General features: G+C 45.5%; 2 protein-coding genes across 8 annotated transcripts in view; one reads left to right on the top strand and one right to left on the bottom strand.

Moving 5' to 3' along the window:
* LOC127001008 (uncharacterized) overlaps positions 1-8,349 on the top strand; it is a 65,740-nt gene extending 57,391 nt beyond the window's left edge. For all 5 annotated transcript variants that reach the window (XM_050865208.1, XM_050865199.1, XM_050865205.1 and 2 more), the window contains one exon: positions 553-8,349. In XM_050865208.1, coding sequence (XP_050721165.1) covers positions 553-726 — 174 coding nt within the window. In that variant the 3' untranslated portion in view covers positions 727-8,349. The remainder of the gene's footprint in view (positions 1-552) is intronic.
* On the bottom strand, positions 8,105-15,472 carry LOC127001059 (uncharacterized). 3 transcript variants are annotated; one of them, XM_050865247.1, is made up of 5 exons: positions 15,300-15,472; positions 12,158-12,268; positions 10,081-10,731; positions 9,428-9,685; positions 8,105-8,567 (listed from the first exon to the last, which is right to left on the bottom strand). In XM_050865247.1, exons 2-5 carry the CDS (start codon positions 12,258-12,260, stop codon positions 8,431-8,433), a joined length of 1,149 nt encoding a protein of 382 aa, XP_050721204.1. In that variant the 5' UTR covers positions 12,261-12,268; positions 15,300-15,472; the 3' UTR covers positions 8,105-8,430. The 3 variants fall into 3 exon arrangements, with proteins under 3 accessions (XP_050721204.1, XP_050721189.1, XP_050721197.1); XM_050865232.1 differs by having other exon boundaries at positions 12,158-12,275; positions 15,300-15,469; XM_050865240.1 differs by having other exon boundaries at positions 12,158-12,275; positions 15,319-15,469.
* Between the last annotated feature and the right edge of the window lie 592 nt (positions 15,473-16,064).

Raw genomic sequence — 16,064 nt, 5'->3', positions numbered from 1 at the left:
CTCTAGTCCAGTCAAAAGTAGATTCAGACTGGATTGTAGCCCATGATATAGATCAGACAAAGTTCCTCAGAGAAAGAACCTCAATGTGATCATTTGTGAAGGGCTAAGGGTAAAGTTTATTTGAAATTCTTGGGACTCTGTAGATGCTCTATGACTAACATATCTATAATGGTATAATCACTTTTTGCATATTTCCTTACATGGCCACTTTTAGAAAGCAGCTTTAACAACATCATGTCACTACTTTACCTTCCCTTTGCTCTTCTCATTTGTTTCCTGTAGTTTCTTCATGTCTTTGTCTTACAGATCCTATTACCCTACTAACAAAGGAGTCATCACTGATAGTGTATGCATATAATCAGAAATTACATTTCAACTTTCACTGTCCTTTTAATCTCTTTTTCATTTGCTCATACTTTCCTCAGACCAATTGCATTACCCAGTCAATGTGGAAAGTAACTAACATCTATGCTACATTTCCATTTAACATTTCCACCTTTCCATTCCTCTTGCCTTTGGGTTCTTCTAGTTAGCTGGCTCCTTCCCCAACAGATCGTCTTACCCAGCAAAGCCATCAAGAATGAACGGATTCTGGAGACCCTCATGTTTCAAGCCAACTCCGGCATGTACAGGATCAACGACTCGTATCTCGAAGCCTGTCAGCAGCGTCTCCAGAAACAAGATTCGAAGTTCAGCGAGTGGGAGTCCTTTGACTACGGACTATAGCGCCGGGTCTTCCCCCTCCTCCTCTCCCTCTTCTTGCTGCACCTCACCACCACAACATACACCGCCACCACCACCACCACCACCGCAGGTCGGGGTGTCAAACAGAAGAGCATCTATGTCGTGCACCTTCGGCAGCTTCTTCGATACTGACTTCACTTGGCAGATCCTCTTCCTTACCTCTTCACTCGCCTAAGTTTCAATGTAAGGTTGACGTTGTTTCTCTTCCTGGGGCAGCGTGTGTGTGAGCTGTGCGGCGTTGGCGAACAAACAAAACAGGATAGCGAGGCCCTTTTCTCGTTAGGTTGTGAAGAGGAACAGGATAACGATAATAGATATTTTAACTGCTGTGGCCAATTGGGTGGTCCTTTCTTTCTTGTTTTGTTTTTAAAAGGAAACAGGTCAGTAACAAAGATATGATAGACTCTGTGGCTAATTGAAATGTTCTCTTTCTCATTTGGTTGCTAAGAGAAACAGATTACCAAAAGATGAAACAGACTGAAGCGACCACTTTTTTCAGAGTTGGTCCCGTTTGTGTGTGTGCGTGTGTGTGTGTATATGGGTGTGGGTGTGACCTCAGGAGGAATATTATGTACCCTATGTATCCCGACGCTCCGTGACCTATTATCGCAGGTCAGGTCACCAGGCGCCCAGAGGAGGTCATAGAATCTGTCTTTAAAAACAGATGCCAACCGTTACTTGTTACTCTTATTTCTCTGTGATACTCTGCTCTTTCCTTCGCCATGTCGTGTGTGTACTTGTCTGCATGCCCATGTGTGTGTTTGTGTGTATTTGCATGTGTACCTGTATGCATGTGTGCGTGTGTGCATTGGTGTGCAGGTGTATGTACTGCGCGCACCATATCGCACCTGCCTAGATGGTCTCACCGTAGTGAACCAAAGGCCAAGTAACTTAAAAGTGTAACGAGAGGCAGACAAATCCTTTCAGTTTAGATCAGACAAACGTGCTAATATATCGAGTAAGGCTAAACAAACAAATGACAGACAAACAATCAACCTAACTAAACAGCTACGTAAAAATGATTACATCCCAACTGTTTTGGACACACACATTTGTGACGCCCAAGGCAAGGCGAACACCCACACACCAAAGCAGACCAAACCTTAGACTTAGAGGGAGACGACATAAATGAAGTTTTTTAATGAGTCACCCATCCATCCTTTCCCAACACTGACCACCACCAATAACAGCAACTACAACAACAATGACAACAACAGGAACAATTTATCTTCACTCACCTACACAATAGCCCAAAACGACAAGTAAAACAAAAACAGTGATAACAGCAATTCATATTTTACTACCCTCTTTTAAAATAATAAATAAGAATGACAAAATAGCTAAGAGAACAAATTTTTAATACAATGAAGCATTCGTAGTTGATATATACTATATATTTACACAGTATACGTGCAGTTCAATCTTAGGGTATGTTCTAATACTTATTTTTTATTTTCATATATAATTTACCGTCTCCAAACCTCTACACAAAGGTAAATAGATAATAAATGACAAACTTCCGACACAAACTCAGACTTAGACTCGTTCAGGTGCCAACTTCCGCCCTTTATAGTTGAAGTTTCCTGGAACTAAAAAAGTGTGTATAATGCGAAAAGCTGTGAAAATAATACGCTTATTGTCTAGAAAATATAATAGTGAGGGAGGGAACATGGGAGGGAGAGGGAGGGAAACTGGGAGGGAGATAGGGAGGGTTGTGGGAGGGGGGAAGGGAGGGAGGGACAGATAAGGGGGTTGATTGACATAGAAGACAAGATTACAAGACAAAGATGCGACAATAAAATCTATATCTTCCACATCGCCATGGAGGATTATAAAACACTGAGTGGTAGTAATTTGCTTTTTACATTATGGACAAAAGAAAATAAGTATGGATTTGAAGGTATATATTTAACTTTTTTGTGAGTGGATTGACATAAATCTTGGTGAATCGAGGTCACCCCAAGCTCTGGGGCCGGATTCTCAAAGTACGTAGCGCTGCGTTCTCTCAGCCACCTCAAGACGCCTATACAGCGACGAGCTTTGGTGACTCCTCCAGACATATTCCCGTACAAAACCAAGGTCACTACTAACCCGTGTAGCTAAGGCGCCATGTTCTATATCATATATTCTCCAAAGGTATCTGAATAGCCAATCAGCACATAGATAATCAGCGGCAGATTACTGACTGTCTAAATAGGGAAACATGCTTTTAGTACTTTTATGACCCCATTAAACCCCATTCGATCACATGATCATGTAAGGCCTATGGAAGGAGCTCATTCTCAAAGTAAAGTATACATAATCTTGTCTTAAATTAGAGCTTAGAGATTTTCAGACTCCTATGGCATTTTTTCCTGAAACAATTCAGTGACATATTACTTACATTTTGCTGTGTAGTGGAAACAGCAAATCCATCATCTGTTTTAGCTGTCAGGTGATGACACAATTTAGATTGGGAGGACGTGCAGACGGTGGTGTGTGTGAGGGACGGCATGCAGCAGACCGGCTAAATACAGAAAAAAAATCATTCAGCTGCTAAAACAAATACTACAGAATTTGATGATCAAGGTTCGTTAATTGAATCTTTTTATTTCTAGGAAATACTGTTTAAAAGATTAGTGTGCACCTTGATGTTTTTTCATATTGTTAAGAGAAATACAGGTGACAATGAAAATTGTTCAGCCTCTTATCATGTTAAGGTGACTTGCACTCTGCCTTAGCAAGTTTTCCTTACCAAAGGCACCCTGTAACTAAGGTCACCTTTGAGAACAGGCCTCGATGCCTTAGGTACTCCGCGCCGCGTGCAAGGCGAACTTGGCCTCCCGAGGTCACCCTAGTGGCTTTGAGAGTCCGGCCCCTGTTTTCGTGCCCAATATCCCTTGTCGGTGTGACTTCTTGTGGTCCGTCACCTCCCCGTTGGTATAGTGATGTGTTCCTCCATAAACGGGTCGGCTCCCTCCCAAACCAACTCCTCCATCTCCTCCGGCTCCTCGTTTTCCTGTTCCTCATGATCCTGCATTCCCTCATATTGCCGTGGCCGTCTCCTTCCCTGCCACCCCCGCCTCCTCACCCCCGCCGAAGGTGACCCAAACACTCTGGGAGGCTGTGTGCTCCTGCTCTGACGCTTACTCTTCCAACCCGCAGGACCGCCATGCGCACGAGGCTCACCGAGTGTTGGCAGGACGTGATAGAGGCTCTCCTGATGGAGGGCGCAACGGGAACAGTGAATGCGTTAGGCCGCGATGGAGACGATAAGACAATACGCTAGCTCGCGACGAAATCGTTGATAGATATTAGACCGCGATAGAGACGCTAAGACTATATGTTAGCTCGCTACGGAGATTATAATTAAAGAGTTGGCCGAGCCCCATCACCGCTCCGCCGAGGCTGTGGTGGATGTGATGCGGTGCACCGAGCGCCACCAGGCTGAGTTACAGGACCATTGCAATAAGAAATAATTCGGAGGGACTGAATTTTCCGCTCACTCCAGCGTTGGTTGTCAGGCATGAATGAGTTTTGAGTGTCGAGGACGGTCGGTCAGTGTCTCGCTCGCCTTCAGCGGGGCTCCTCCAGCTGTGTGGCGTCTGAAACACAGCGGCAGACACGCGCAGCCCCTGTGAGGCCGGCGGTGGCTTGCGGCGGCGCGCCGAGTCTCCTCACCCTCCGCTGCTCCTCATGTTCTTAGGATCTAATTTTTGTGAAGCTTCGACGCCTTTGTCTTGTCGGACTTCAATTTCCTCCTACCGAGATCTTCTTTGTGATATTCCATATGCATTTCCTCATCTAGATATTACTGGGCAGATTCGCAGACTACGCATTTGCAGACTTCCATTTTTAGACTGATATCTGTCTTGTTCAATCGGATGATCCTCATTTTTTACAGCATTGGAAGCTTTACACAACAGCTTCTGAAATAAAGGCATGACAATAGAGACTCCGCTTTATTTTTCTGCGTTATTCACGGAGTTGTCTCAACAGCATCTGGATTCTCTTATAACAGTACTACAGATGAACGCCGACCATTTTTAATCAACTGTAACCTATATGCCAGGCCAGCACGCTGGCTCACTCATCATTTCTCGCACTCAGGGACAGTCCCACTCCACGTCCTTTTGAAACGAAGAGCAACAACACACCATCTTGGAGAGAGGGACGGAATCCGATCACACGCGTGTATTTTAATGAGAAGTGGAGGCCGTTCAGTCGTTGCGTTCATTCTGCTTGTTTCCCTACCCACTGCGGCGTTGAACCGGTGACAGAAAGTGAACAACGATACTGTGGAACCTAGAGGAACATTGTGGAACATCAGATAAAACATTGAAAAGGAATATTTAAAACACTTTTCCAGCCACACCTCTCCTGGGTGTGGAAGGTGACGGCGTGGGGGGGAGGGAGAAACCTGTGTGTGTGTGTGTGTGTGTGTGTGTGTGTGAGAGAGAGAGAGAGAGAGAGAGAGAGTGCATAGCTCCCATCCCCCCACAACACTTAACAAAACCATATAAATGATGATGCTAATGATGCTGCTGCTGATGATGATGTTCGTGTATAATTTCATGTCTCGTTCTTTCTGTCGATTGGGCGACACAAAATGGAGATTCTCATAGTATGTATGAGTACTGTAGTGACTTAACTCTTACCGGGGTGGGGCGGGGCAGGGATGGGGCGAGACGTGGGTGATAGGAGGCGGGGCGAGATGGGGGGCGATGCTCTTTTCTTTCTGACTCTCCGCCCCGCCCCGCCCCACCACGCCCCGCCCCCAAATTCTATACGTCACAGCTGGGTCTCTGGCGGCCTGAGGGTCATGGGTTGTGGGTTGCCTACTCTAGAGGGAGCTGCTTCCCCCTCCCCCCCCCCTTCCCCCACTTCATCCTCTCTGGAAAGCTGTTTTATGGACTGTTTTGTTCCTTTTCTTTGAACCTTTCGTGCCTCCCTGTGTGTGTGTGTGTGTGTGTGTGTGTGTGTGTGTGTGTGTGTGTGTGTGTGTGTGTGTGTGTGTGTGTGTCACATGTTTTTTTGGCTTTGGTTGATTGATGTACATTTCTCATATTGTTTATTTTCTTATTTACTTTCTTACTTGGGCTCGTGTTTTCTCTTCTCAAGTAACCGCTGCACATTTACTTTTCGTGGAATTACTTTATCATTCAACTTTTATTGTCGTATATATTTTCTCTACCCGATTCTTTTTATCATGTTTTATTTTCCCTTCTCTAAATTGCTTCCTTCGTGCGACCCGTTCCTACGATGACTTAAAAGTTTCATGATTACTTGTTGTCAGTTTCCTGCCCCGCTCCTCCCCAGCTTTCCCCCGTCCCTCCCCCCCAGGCCCCAGGGAACAGCTCCTCCGTTGGTCCTCGGCAATTTGTAATGTGTGATAAAAATACTCTCATTCCCATTAAATGTACATTGTTATTTCACATACCGCATGGATATATGTTATTTCAAAGGGCTTGTATGAATATTTGTATAGTTGCGTCAATGGGTAAAAAAAAATATACATACATATATATAAATACTATTCGTCGACTGACATACTTTTGTGGGTGCGCGCGACTGTTGTTTAGCTTAAAATATTAAAAAAAGGAAAGTGATGGCGGGAAATACTATATATACATATAAAAAAATGTTTGTGTGTGTCCTGTTTCGCTGGACATAAATGTGACAAAAAATGCTACAAAAAACAATTGTGTGAGGGATGGCGTGGCAGCCGTCTTGTTGCTGGTGTTCGTGTCATCTTTGTTATGTGGCGGGGCTGTGAGTCGGCCCTCGGCGGGGTTATATCTTAGAGCGGCGCCAGCGTCCTCCTCCTCCACTACCACCACCACCACACACCACCACCACCACTACACCATCACCACCACCACCACTACACCATCACCACCACCACCACCACCACCACCATTCTCACCACTATCACCACCACCAACCAACCACCAGTACCACCGGAGGGCTTTACCTAGAACACTTAAATTATCAACCAAAAACTATCATTATCGAGGGGGTAGAATCATGCAACATGCAAGCGGTCCTTTATATTTGTGACTTATCATCATCATTACTGAATTTAGCCAAACTGCATTCAACGATTGTATGAGCAACGGAGCATTGTGATGGCCGTTGAGGGACTTAACATTGATTTTGAATACATAAAGTGGAAGATTAAAATATTCCGATTTGTCTCGTGTCGAGGAGGACGGCGGCGCGGTAGTGTAGAAGAGAAACCGATAAAAATAACAAAAAAATAACAGTTTAACCCTTGCTGTGCCAATTGTGTGTTCGAGTGTACCACAATCATGTAGTGTAATCAAAAAAATGTTATTTGTAATAATGTTGCCAGAGAGGGTATCCTTGTTGTCATCTCTAGCGAAATATTTTTCTACTTACTTTTTCATAGCTACGACTTTCTAGCGCTGCCTCGTGTTTGTTCCTTAGAGATGAGGCGCCGACCGGGCAAGCCAAGTGCGCACGTGATTGTCTCCGGGCAAGCCGAGCGCGCACGTGACTGGCTGGCATCCCTCCGGGTAAAATCATGTTAAGCGGCAAACGTTGTGGCCCAGCTGGGTCATGGCTGGTCGAGCTGGGTATAGTTTCCGTGTTAGGTCCCCGCTCGACCAGCCACAACTTAGCTCACCAAGGCAGCTATTCCCACACACCCGGCAGTCAGCGTACTCACCTGGCCCTCGGACTCATTAGTTCAAAGATAAATGCAAACCTGTCTATCATTAAGAATTCATAAATTGACGTTTGAACTAAGCGTATTCGAGTACAAGACATGTGAATAAATTTTTGACAAGGTCTGTGACTTGGTTTCCTCTGAACGAAACTCGTTTGTGCTACAGTCTCGTGTGCGCTTCACTTGTCGGCGCGGCCCCTCATTCTTAGACCCCCTGAGCGAGACACTCCACTCCGTCGTACAGCTGTGCGTCGTGTAGCCGGACAATAAACAAGTACTGACATCTCCGTACTTTCATTCCTCCCCTGCAGCACCTAGGAATTAAGCCAATCAGTCAGCACCTCAAGTTCTCTCGGCCCTATTTGTGTAGTTAATCTCTGGCCCTCCTGAAAAGCTGGATGGCTGGCTGGAAACCTGAGGGGGTCTCGACTGCTGGATCCTTGATTGTTCTGCTGGTTGAATGTTTGGTACTCTGGATGACTGCGTGGCTGGTTGGTGGGGTGACTGTGAGAATGGCTGGCTGAATGGATGGTTCGGGGACTTACTGGCAGGATAGTTGGTTAGCTTTAGTAAGTTGGCAGACTGGATAGGTGATATGCTGTGTGACGAGTGGTTGCATGACTGATAAAGTAGTTGGCTATCTGTCTGGACGGCTGCATTTCCTGACTCAGTCGCAGCCAAACACAATGGTAAGGAGTCATGATTTATTTAGCTCGCTTGTTTGTATACATGTGTGTGGTTGTTTGTTCATAATTGAAATATTGAAAATAATATAAATAAGGAAGAAACTATTATGAATACTTATAAATACTATATAATACTTTTCCTGCCCAAGTTACACACACAAAAAGAGAGAGAGAGAGAGAGAGAGAGAGAGAGAGAGAGAGAGAGAGAGAGAGAGAGAGAGAGAGAGAGAGAGAGAGAGAGAGAGTCAATCTGAAAAGCGTTAATTTCACTACGCTTCTGCTCACTGTAGTCCTTCCTCCACCTTCCCCAGCAGCACCACCGCCAGCGCATCACCCGACGGGGCGGCGTCGAGAGGTCCTGGAGAACAGATCTGAGCCGTCCTTGCAGTAGAACAGCTCCCTGCACACCCCGGTGGCGTCCAGGGCGTAGCACTCCCGGCACCCGTACACGTCAAACACGGCCCTCCCTGCAAGGCGGCCGTGCGGGGCGAAGGAAGGTAAGCAGACGACGGTTAATGATTCTTCTCACTCAGATTAAGCTGAATTGAATATACTAATTGCATTTCAGATATTTATATATGCGTATGTACATTTACGAAGACAGTTACCCAGATTATTAAAGTTAACAGTATCATTAGTGTCGAATATTCTTTGTCCTGTGTTCACTCTCTCAATTACTTGTTTGTTTTAAATGACCATTCTTCCTGTACTCGAGCCTGTTATTCTAGCCTGCATAAGGCGCCTTCAGGACGTGGCTGTCAGCTTTTCTGTCTATGAATTACTGGGCCTTGGTTAGAATCTGGGCCTTGGATGACGAGCAGGTGATGCATCCGTGTTCACCGCCATCGCCAGAGAGTACCGTCGGGTCGGGATGATTATATTGTCTCAAATAATTTTGTCAAGACGAGGCTCATGGATATCTTTTTATGAACACAGACTGGTGTGGCCAACCTAGGAGGTTTATTTAATCTTCTTGTGTGTGATGTTCATGCCTTTAATTTTATGAATCTCACTCTTTTCTTATACCCTATTTTCTGAGTAACAAAAATACGCCTCGCTCTTGGGTGCAATAAGTTGACTCTTCGTCCTCCTCACAAAGACACGCTGGGAGCTGTTCAGTAAAGCGAGCGTGGGGGGCATTCTGGAGGCAATGTAACTAACCTGGTGCGGTATGCATGAAATTCACACCTGCTATAGGCCTGCCCACCCCATCTCCCCCCTCTCCCTTTATCTCTTTTCTCCCCTTTCTCTATCTCTATCTATCAACATATCTCTCTATCTATCGATATCTGTCTACCTATCTATCTATCTCCCCCCCTGTACTCACGTTCAGGCCTGAAAATGTAGTCTGTGATCTCTGGGTTCCAGGCCGCCTCCTCCACCTCCTCGACAGTCTGCGGGAGAGCCTGCAGGAGGAGCACTAAGATCGTCCGCAGGTAGAACAGGTGGGCCAGGCGCTTCTCCGGCAGGCGACAGGTGTCGTTGCCCCTTTGGTGGTTGTCTGTGGACTCGTCTTCGTCATCCTCCGCTTGCAAGAGTTTGTCCACTATCTCGTGATTCGCTGCCCTGATGCGCTCCAGGTAGGCTGTGAAGGATGCTTTTTGTTGTAGTGTTTGGACTATCGAAGGACTGCGTGGGAAAATATTACCCTTCTCGTAGTCTTTGTTTATTAAGATTAATAATGGATGATATGTAAAGTAAAAAGCAAACTTCATTGCCACATGGTTATTAGAAACGCTAAACACACTTTTAAGCAAAGACGAAACATACCATTCAACTACTATTAAATAGGAGTAGTATCACGTTCCATTCCTAAATAAGAATAGTATACCTACTACTACTACTACTATTATGTACTACTACTACTACTACTACTACTACTACTACTACTACTACTACTACTACTACTACTACTACTACTACTACTACTACTACTACAATTACTACTACTACTACTACTACTACTACTGCGTTACTCACATTTCTTGAACGGCTGAGCCCACTCTGAGGGCAGCACAAGGGGAATCTGCTTGGTGAGGAAGTGCTTCAGCTCTTCCCAGATCTCCAAAAGTTTGAGTTCAGGCGTGGGGGTGACGGAGAGGTACGGGACCGTGGGTAAGGGCAGCGTGAGGGAGGGGGGAGGCAGGGTGGAGACGTGTGGCTGTTTAGGGGATGGAGGAGCTGTTGAGGAAGAAGAGGAGACAGAGGAGGAGTAGGAGGAAGGACTTGAGCTTTCAGTATCCTGGAACCAGAACAGAAACTTGTCCTTCATCGATATGAATGAATCTTGTATTTTAAAGAGCTTCGTTGTGGTGGGCTTCTCGCTGTATTCTGTTGCTTTCGGTTTTCCATTTAGTGTAGTGTGCTTCTCGGACACGAGGAAGGGACTTAGGGTCTTGTGGGGTGTTGGTGTTGTTTTATACTTGAGTTGCTTTGGTGTGGTGGTGGTGGTTGTGGCGTGTGGTGTGGGGTGTGGGGTGGCGTGGGGCTGGGGGTACAGCAGGGACTGAGTGGTCATGGGAGGCAGGGTGAGGGGAGCGAGGGTGGGGGAGGACGGGGACGAGGAATGGTCAGGAGGAAGGAGCCGGAGGGTGGGGACTAATTTTATGCTCGCGGTGCAGTTTTCGAAATCTGAAAAAAAAGAAAATGCCTTTAGTAATTTTTTCTCTCCCCCCCCACACCCACGCACACATCAGTCTCACCAGGTGCATTAGAATTATTAACTGACATGAAGAAATTGCAACATTTTTGGAGCCATTCACAAACACAAAATATATATTTAGTTGATAGTCTTTCAATTATTACAAGCTGTTTTCATTCTAAATCGCGCAAACGCACAGTCTTACATGTAGCTGATAAGGAAATTAATTAATTTGTTATTTTTCTTTCCCCCATGAACAAGCGCACATACCCGGTTGTGAAGCGAGTTCTGATAGTGTGCAATCAGGCGATAAAGCCCATGGTGATATTAATACGCATCTCGTCAGATTGTTGGAGGGTCTGTGTGACCTTGGAACGCCTGTGTAAATACTCTCACCTCCGACCCCCAGGGGTGCATCCCTCGCGCGGCTGGCTGCAGGGAATTTAATTAAGCTATGAAAAAAAACTGCAAAAAACTTGCAATTCCCGACGGAAATACTTATAACGAAAGAGGCTAGTACGATAAGATTTATATAAAAAAATAGTGTCAAACACCGGAGTGCGACGGGTGCTTTTAATGTATAAACACCAAGAATTTTGTTTTCAGCTTCAAGTGCTCAGGCCAACATTATCTGTTGACAGAAATGTTAGCTATGCAGTTACAGCAGAGCGTGTGGAGACAGTCCAAAATTTTGCCCAGTTAGCAGCACGCGGCTGAGGGTCAAGGCATCAGGAGTGCGGGACTAAGCAAAGCCCTGTGTGGAGTACATCAGAGAGGACCCATGTACGCTTTTGAAAACTGAAAAGCAAATAGTACTCGAGTAGACAAAAAAGATCATCTTATGAGAACTTATTAGAAATATGAAAATATGTTTCTTTTGTCATACGAAGAAAATTGCACCAATCATCATTCTGTATTTCCAGTTCTGTCAACAGATTCATGCGAGAAAACTGCTTCCTCTGCAATAGCCAGTTTGTACACCGTGTCTTCTTGCCTTTCCTCTTTTTTTCTTTTAGTCTTCATGGTGCACCCAAGCGCAACGACAGCCAGAGGCACGTCTCCATCACGTCCGTCAATGTCGTCTACTGGATAAAACTAACCAAAAACTGCGCCGTGGGGATGCAGCGGCGGGATTCCGTATTGACTGTAGATTTTGCCTGTGCTGCATGTGAAACCGGAGCAAAAGACTGAGTGTGTGCAGCGGGCCGTATTACCTACCACCATCATGTTGGTAATGTGTGAGCCTACTAAAAAGGAGTCTGATGGTTCGCTTTTAGTACTACAAAAGATAGTCATACCTAGAACCTACAAACTGCCATGAATGAATGAGCTATCTGTTGAAAATCGTAAAACAAAGATAAAAAAAAAAACTAAGTAACTTGATAGCTGTACTGGTGACTCTTGACGGGAACTTACCTGAGGAGTCAGTGAGTCGTGCAGTCTCCACCACGACAGCCTCCGCCACTGCCAGCATCAGCAGCACCGTCGCCAGCACAGTCGTCAGCACGTGGGTGTTCATTTTATCACCTGCGGACTGACAGCTTTGTTATAACTCCCACAGTGGCTGAAAGTCGAGGCGGCATGTAATGCATAATGATATGGGTAAAAACAAAAGGTGTCTCGGTCTTGGAAGTTTTACTGTGTAGCAACTCGAGGCATGAATAATTTTGTGTATGTGTCGTGACGCCACGTGAGAGGGAGAGCAAGGGAACAATATCTGCCTGTGGCCGAGCAAAGGGCTGCCACACGCCGCCACGCCGCGGCCAGCACTCGTCCAATGATGAAGTGCCTCTTGTTGGATCGCATTCACTGCTGCTACAGTTTCCACGGAGTCGAAGGCTTCGTTGTTTACGAATGTCAAACAAAGTGGCTTACTGTACTGATTTGTTGCTTTTTTTATGTATTATATGGATTATTGTCTGGATGTGCTCTAAACCCACTTCGAGGACCTGCTTGTTCCCCGGGCTGGAGAGAATCTAATGGGTCTGAAATTCTGTTTGTGATTATTTTTGTGAAAAAAATTAATGAGAGAGAGAGAGAGAGAGAGAGAGAGAGTCAGCTCCCCCCCCCAAAAAAAAAAAATGTTTCCGCTGTTATTGCTTTACCTTTGTGAAAATGCTAATCCGGAGAAGTGGTCTATTGTATATTTCAGGTTTCCCTTTCAACATGCTAATTTCATCAGGAAAAGTAAGCCCTACCTAAGCAGATTGCTTCTTTAAGCATGAAATTAAAATTTGTTTTCTCTCATTACTGTAAGTGTGACAGTAGGGGGCCAGAATACACATTTAAAAGAACATATAATTCATCCGTCTGGCCGGCCCCCCCCCCCCCCCCCCTCCCCCCCAGTGATGTGTACACCAAGCATCTCTAGGCTCACATGTACCGGCCACCCAACTAATTTTCAGCGCAGTGATGGGTGCGATGCGGCTGTCACACCGTACCCTTCTGGATGGCCTTTTTTTACTTCCTTTCGATAGAACTCCATAACATTAGTCGGATTTCCCCCTCTCATTTAAGGTGTCCCTCAGGTGCAAAGGCGCCGCCGTGGGCCTTGTGGCTGGGTTCTATGCAGTGTTGCAGGACATCGTTGTCTCGGAAGGGCACTGTAAGTGTGGGCCCGTTAGGTGTGTCGCTGAATATTTCACGCGAGGGAAGACAATTAAAACGGTTTCAGACCCAGCAGGCCAATCATTACCCGGTGGAAGCACTGGGTCAGAATTGGTGAAATCATACACCTGAGTATCGTCCAGTGCAAACACGGCACCAGTTTTGACGGCCACGCTATCCACACTCCCATAGTAGGAAGTCGCGATCCTTCGGGAAGGTGTGTTTCTCCCTACACGTGCCGCCACGGCCAAGGTTTGAACGCCTACCCATGACTGGAGTGTTATTGCCTACAACGCTGAGCCACCTTAAGACCCTTGATTGTCTGGGGTGAAGAGGAATATTCAGACCTCTTTTATACCTTGATCTGAAACCCAAGTTCGTACCACTGTGACTGAATGGAAGTACACAACCAGCTCAAACTTTCTGAGAACCATACTGAAGAATAAATTTTTTCTCCATAACTTTATCTTTCACATTCTAGTATTTTATTGTTTGTGTAATCATGTAGAAACGCTGCTTCATTAAGAAAGGTTATTACCGAAGGAGACTGACGCACGTTGAGCATATTTTCGCTACTCTTAGGTCATCGCTGATAGGTTTCCAACGCGGCAGCATGACCCGCTGTGTACATTTATCTTGAGAGGCCTATTGTAGCTTTATAGTTTTCAACCACTACTTCAAATGGTGACTCATTTGATAACCATTGTTGCGTACTATATAAAAAAATAATCGCAATGGATGTATGTCTAAATTATTTGTATTTATTATGCATTCGTCTGTTATGCAACTTTTGCATATCGTCAGAGACAAATACTGTTTATTATACACGGGAGAAATTCAAGATTTTTTTTTGTGTATTCTATCCAGATGACTCACTGAAGAGAAAAAGAGAATGACACTCAAGACAGTGGCGGTGAGGCGGGCCCGCCGCGCGACCTTCGTTCGTTGTGTACACAGCTGGCGGACGAGGCAAACCTTTGATTAATACGCTCGCCCTATTATTTTCTTCAGCCACGGTGGCGGCCTCTTGTGCTCGGCGGCGGGTATGTGTCGCGGCACGCTTGCCAGGCGTCCTTCACCTCGCCTTGTGCCGCTTTTGAAACAGAAACACACATTGTTTTAGCTCTTTAAACAATACGGTTACCGAGTGCTCGGAACGGTTATAGTTAGTGTACAGGTGACACAGAACGCAATTAGCGAGGCGAACAAAAACAATGATAACAATTAACCACGCATTCCAAAGAATACGTATATCGTCTGTCATGCCGGCCAGTTATTTTTATGGAATTTTATCGGAAAGGGGCCAGACCACCCTTACAGGAAACAAGACACTGGAAGCAGTCATGGTCTGGGCCAAACCACCTCCCTAGTCACTCACGGTTACCCTCGTAAATCTCTCATGGTCTAGACTCGACCACCTCCCAAACACTCGGTGGCCATTGGAAGCACATGGTCTTCCCACAAAGCAATGGCGGGTTTTCCATATAGTTGCCCCAAGTCATTCCTCTTCTTCAATGTTAGAGGGGGCTGGTTAGGCCATGGGACCGCGGCCTTTAAAGCCCCGCCATCATCCAGCTGTTTTTTAACGGAGTTTCTCAAGAGTTAATCACTTCATCAATGCTTCCACGTGTATTTGGCGACTATACGTATGCCAATCCGTTTTTGAGATATTTTGGTATAGAAACAGACTGACGGAGATATCGCTCCCTCGTTTGCAGCGGGGTGGGCTATAACAATGGCAACACAGTGTAATAACAGTAGCAACAGCAGCAACAACAACAATAGCTTTAACAACAACATCAATGAAAACAATGCCATACAGCTTCAAGGCTGATAAGAAAGACAACAGTAATAACAAATCTCAACCAATACTTTTATAATACCCTAGAGCGACGGAGTTTGTCGTAACTGTAAAACTTGAAAAAGACTGAGATATGGGTCATTCTCTTACTTTTTCTCCTTCCTCTCACATTTTCCCTTCCGGGCCCCCAAGCAGAGCCGTGCCGCAGCTGTTGTTGTGCCAAGGCTTGTTACCGTCAGGCCACGAACACTGCCTCACCGGTGCCGCCTCACCACCTTGAGTAACCCTCGCTGACTGAGTGTGAGTGACCGAGTATCTTGAGGAATGTTCCGTGCTATCCTGGGGCGCCGAGAACAAGCGTTTTAGTGTTCTCAGCCAGTCAGCCGCGCCACGCGAATCTAGGGTTGGTTTTGTTAGTTTTTATTAGATTATTTGTCCGTTTTCATTCAGTTCTTCACACTTGCCATGCTATATGCGCAATAAACGGGTGCATGATTGATAAGACTTGACTGTTATATGGAGATAAATACTCAAACATGGGAGTAAGTTAAATAAAAGGACATCGTTTTAAATCTCTTCTTCCCTTCACGGCCTCCTCTCTCCTGCCCTCCCTCCCTCTCACTCCTCTCCCTCCCTCCCTCCCTCCCTCCCTCTTCCTGCCACCACCTCAATGGCCCTTTATCTCTGTGCTCTACGTAAGTCGGGCGTCCCAGATTGCAACACACGGCCGTCGGTGTTACCCAGAACTTTCTACAAGACGTTCGATTCTATTTTTTGTTTCTTTTTTATATGAATATTTTGGATTCATTCGTTTATTTCCTTTATTAATTTATTGATTATGTATTCATTTATTTTTTCATCTGTTTAATCACTCATATATTTATTTATTTGCCCATTTTTCTTCATATGTTTAAT

Source organism: Eriocheir sinensis, chromosome 2 (assembly GCF_024679095.1).
Source record: "Eriocheir sinensis breed Jianghai 21 chromosome 2, ASM2467909v1, whole genome shotgun sequence".
Taxonomy (NCBI): Eukaryota; Metazoa; Arthropoda; class Malacostraca; order Decapoda; family Varunidae; genus Eriocheir; species Eriocheir sinensis.
The sequence above is the reverse complement of the archived record's forward strand: the minus strand, read 5'-3'. Positions and strand labels throughout refer to the sequence as shown.

Coding starts and splice junctions, on each gene's coding strand:
- LOC127001059 (XM_050865247.1), bottom strand. CDS start 12,260: ATGAACACCCACGTGCTGACGACTGTGCTGGCGACGGTGCTGCTGATG. Junction 9,686..10,080: donor GGCTCAGCCGTTCAAGAAAT/GTGAGTAACGCA, acceptor CATCCTTCACAG/CCTACCTGGAGCGCATCAGG. Junction 8,568..9,427: donor CTACATTTTCAGGCCTGAAC/GTGAGTACAGGG, acceptor GCCGCCTTGCAG/GGAGGGCCGTGTTTGACGTG.